The sequence below is a fragment of the Saprolegnia parasitica genome, assembly GCF_000151545.1.
Source record: "Saprolegnia parasitica CBS 223.65 unplaced genomic scaffold supercont2.30, whole genome shotgun sequence".
Taxonomy (NCBI): domain Eukaryota; phylum Oomycota; class Saprolegniomycetes; order Saprolegniales; family Saprolegniaceae; genus Saprolegnia; species Saprolegnia parasitica.
The window spans coordinates 17,280-21,271 of NW_012156424.1; the positions used below are offsets into that span (position 1 = coordinate 17,280).

Here is a 3,992-nt window from a genome sequence, read left to right on the forward strand (position 1 = left end):
GGGAGATGGTTGCGGTCGTACCTTGGACGGGTCCATGTCGGCGCCGGCATCGATGAGGAGCTGGACGATCTCGTCTTCGCCGTGCGACGCGGCGACGTAAATGGTGGAGAAGCCAAACTAGGCCACGATGGATATATGTTCCAGTTGGGAATATCGACACAAATAATTGTACCTCGTCGCACTTGTTCATGTCGGCCTTGGCGCCAATGAGGATGCGGACAATGTCGATAAAGCCGCCTTGCGCCGCCATCTTGATCGGCAGGTCGCCCGTCTGCATGAAGATGAAGATGTGTATCGACTTGATAGATCGATGCAAAGCGATGCGTACCTTGTTGGTTTTGTTGACGTCGGCTTTGGCCGCCACGAGCATCTCGACGATGCGTGTATGGCCATTCGCCGCGGCAATGTACAGCGCCGAATCGCCGTCCTTCTTGACCTTGTTGACATTCGCCTTGGCCGTCACGAGGATCTGGACGACTTCGGCGTGGCCGTTGGCGGCGGCAATGTAGATCGGGTACTCGCCGAGCTAGTCGCACGTCAATGACGTCACATCCCGTCGAGTCGTCGTACGTACCGAGGTGCTCTTGTTGACGTCGACGCCGGCCTCGACGAGCATCATGGCGATCGGGACGCGGCCGCTCGAGGCCGCGTAGAAGAGCGCGGTCATGCCCTAGTCCGGACGCTAAGCATAACGCAAGCGGAGTGGTGTCGATGCTCGTACGGCCTTTTTCGCATTCGGGTTGGCGCGCTTCCGGAGGAGCATCGCGACCTGTTCGACGTCGCCGTCCTTGGCGGCCTGGACGAGCTGCCGGCCTTTCTACCTCAAAGCGCTGAGCGATCGACGATCATATCGTCCTACGCGCGTACGCCGATGCCAAACCACGTAAAGCCCATGTCGCGTCCAATTCGTTTCTCTAAGTCCGAGGCTCCGTCGCCGACGAGCTGCACGACGACACGCAATGTTGCTATCGCTGCGCAGTAGCCAATCACCGGCCGCAAATCTATCAAGTTTCAGAGGAAGATCCAGTCTGGGTGCAGCGCCACCACCATTGACGCAGCTCGACGCTCGCAATGCCTCGATAGTACCCGGTACGGTCGACGCAGCGGAGCCAAAATGGCCGCGTGCGTTGAGCCTTCAAGCCGCGACGAACGAGGCGATGACGCGCCCGGCGCGTTTCTGCCAAGAGATGATGCTCCGAGGGATGGATGATGCGCATAAAAAGTGCGCGCCTGTCTCGGCGCTGCGGACGCTGTGGACGCTGGGTCGATATACACTACACCTTGAGCGCAGGCTTACGGTCTCATGTGACGACTGGTAGATAGATGCAATTGGCGTCGAGCGCTCTTTGCCAGTGGTAAAGATGGCGAGGAAGCGGGCTGCTGCCGAGACGATCGCCCGCGAATGACACCGTGGCGTGGTGGTTACTGTGCGAAGAGCTCACGCCGGTAAAGGCCAAAAGACTTCGCGTCTTTGCGCAGCGCTGCTCGATGCGACGAAGCGTCGACATTGCTGCACCTCTTGCTCATGGGTACACGTTGAAGGTACACGCCGTGGACGTAGCCAGCGCACTGGCGTCGCTAGCACATGCATTGGCATTGGCTGTCGGTCGTTGCATTGTTTGGATGATTCGCATCGAAGTTCTTGCTGGCTGGAGCTTTTGTCGGCGATGTTGTTGAGATTGAACAACCGCAGCCGTAATACTACGCAGCGCTTCCATGCGTCAAGGCCCTTAAACGGCAAAGGACGGCCGGGCGTTTGCAACAACAGGCATGGGAGTCCCACAGTTTTGGAAACCTCCCTGTGCATCGTCACGTCGACACATGCCATGTCCGACCCAGGAGCTCGACACAGGGAAACAATAACCCCTGGTCCAACCCATGGCACTGCTTGGTGTCGACGTCAAACGCGGCTGCGTACGATATAATGCATGACAGAAAGAGAACATCGAACACTGTCCATCGTGCTCTACTTACCGACGTCGATCAGCTTTGCATATCAAAATGCAATCGTGGTGGAGCGTCCTTAAGCAGCAGCACCAAATCTCGCCTGCCACGTAGTGCCCTACTACATCAATGCCCTCCGTGCAACAATCCAAAAGCACTTCCATACTATGGAGCAGCACCTCCGTGCACTCGCTGAATTTGCTGCGTGCTTGGCGCCAAGGACAACGCAGCGTCATCCGGAAGATTGCGACCGTAACCGGAAGCCAAACCAGCGTGATTGGAACAGTGCAATCAATTGCAGGCCCGTCGTTCCAAGTCCTTCATCGCGATCCCCATGCTCTCCGTGCTCCGAGAGCTCCCGAAGCTGCGCGTGGCCTCGCGCGCGGCGCTATTGCACATGGGCCGCGCCACCACCGAGGGGACGCAGGCCTTTATCGCCAATGCGAACGTCGCGACGCAGCGAGCTCTGCAGCTGCCGACGGCGACGGTCGCGATCACGCCGCTGGGCTACGGTAGCCCCGTGCTTTTCACCAAGGAGTCACAGCTGCTCCACCAGCTCAAGGAGGCCGTCCTGACGCACCAGCACAACTTTGTCCAGACGCACTTTTGGTACACGGTGCCGTCGCAGGCCGAGGCGGTCTCGGTCACGCACGCGGCCGAGCCCATCGCGCTCAACGAACTCTTCTCTGAAGACAGCGTTCCGCGCGAGAACATTGTGCTCAGCGCGCTTCTCGACGACAAGATCGATGGCGCCGCACTGCGTACGCGCGTTGCCCTCTCTGCAGCACGCGCCTCACAATCGCTCGCTTGTAGGACTGGACGAGAAGCTGTCGCCCGAGGCCGTGACGTACCAGATCGAGCGCATTCGGCGCGCGCTGGACGTCGAGACCGTCGACGTGGTGCTGCTGCGTCTGCCCAGCGAGCTCGTTGACACGCACGACAAGGCGCTGTTGCAGGGCGCGATCGCTGCGCTCGAAGGTAGCATCGCGGCGGGGCACATTCAAGGCTACGGCTTTGCCTTCCCATCTTCGAGCTCTCCCGAGGCGACCGACGCCTTTGTCCGCCGCGTGCTTTTCGCCGACGACGTGTGGCAGCCCGGCTGCGTCGCGCTGCAAGTGCCGGTCAACGTCCAGAGTAATTTGGCGTTTGCAGTGCACCGTGAAAAGAAGGGCGTCGCGCTCCTTGGTGAGCAGCCGCTGGATGTGAATGTTCTTGCGGGTGGGGACCCCAAGCCGCTGCACTTGGCGACGATGCCGGCCAAGCTCTCGGGCGACGAGATCGCGGCCAAGCTCAAGGAGACGTTTGCCTTTGCGCTCAATGTCGAGCAAAAGTACCGCGAGACCATTTACCCGGCCAATGCGACAAGCGTGCCGTCGCCCGACGTACGTCATATCCTTGCGTGGACTGGATACCATCCATCGGATACTGGATACAACGATCTATCGGATCATTACTGGATAGGAGATTGCGTGGGCGCACATTCTCGCGTACCAGCACGAGCAGTTTGACAACTTTGCCGAGTGGGTGTACATCCGCGAGACGCAGATTCTGCCGCGCATCGAAGCCATCCTCGAGACGCTCAACCAGGTCGAAGCGACCAAAGAGTTTTCGTTTGCCTACTCGTTTGCGATCCGCGACCTCTTGCGATACTTTGACGCGTCGATCGAGGTTCCTTGGAATCGATGTGTTGAAGATTGACGCACGCTTGTAGATGATTGCCGCCAACGACGCCAAGGACATCCACGACCAGCTCACCACGTTTGGTGTGCCGTCGTCGTCGCTCGAAGAGGCCGCGGTGCGCGTCGCGTTGTCGAGTGCCGCAGATTGCGTCCTCGTCGCCGACGACTTTGAAGCTCGTCGCGCGCTCCAAGACAACGCCCGCCTTCCGCAGGACGTGCTCGCCGCGATTCAAGCCCATCGGTGGCAATCGTAACAGAGAAGCTAATTGCGCTCTTTCCACTTCACGCTCGATGCCCCTTGATAGTTTGATAGTTTGAAGTTGGTCTCGGAGGTCGCCACCACCTTTTGATGTTCGTCATGCTCTCCAG

The 3,992-nt window shown here is 59.2% G+C and overlaps 2 protein-coding genes across 2 annotated transcripts in view; one reads left to right on the plus strand and one right to left on the minus strand.

Moving 5' to 3' along the window:
- SPRG_20403 (hypothetical protein) overlaps positions 1–894 on the minus strand; it is a gene marked incomplete at both ends in the record, with an annotated part of 2,646 nt that extends 1,752 nt beyond the window's left edge. Inside the window, 6 exons of the mRNA XM_012346722.1 lie at positions 22–117; positions 173–271; positions 329–526; positions 575–670; positions 722–817; positions 868–894. Coding sequence (XP_012202112.1) covers positions 22–117; positions 173–271; positions 329–526; positions 575–670; positions 722–817; positions 868–894 — 612 coding nt within the window. The remainder of the gene's footprint in view (positions 1–21; positions 118–172; positions 272–328; positions 527–574; positions 671–721; positions 818–867) is intronic.
- Positions 895–2,230: 1,336 nt separating this feature from the next.
- On the plus strand, positions 2,231–3,877 carry SPRG_07428 (hypothetical protein; the record flags this gene model as incomplete). The annotated part of the gene is made up of 4 exons (XM_012346567.1): positions 2,231–2,705; positions 2,758–3,326; positions 3,406–3,612; positions 3,656–3,877. Exons 1-4 carry the CDS (start codon positions 2,279–2,281, stop codon positions 3,875–3,877), a joined length of 1,425 nt encoding a protein of 474 aa, XP_012201957.1. The 5' UTR covers positions 2,231–2,278.
- Between the last annotated feature and the right edge of the window lie 115 nt (positions 3,878–3,992).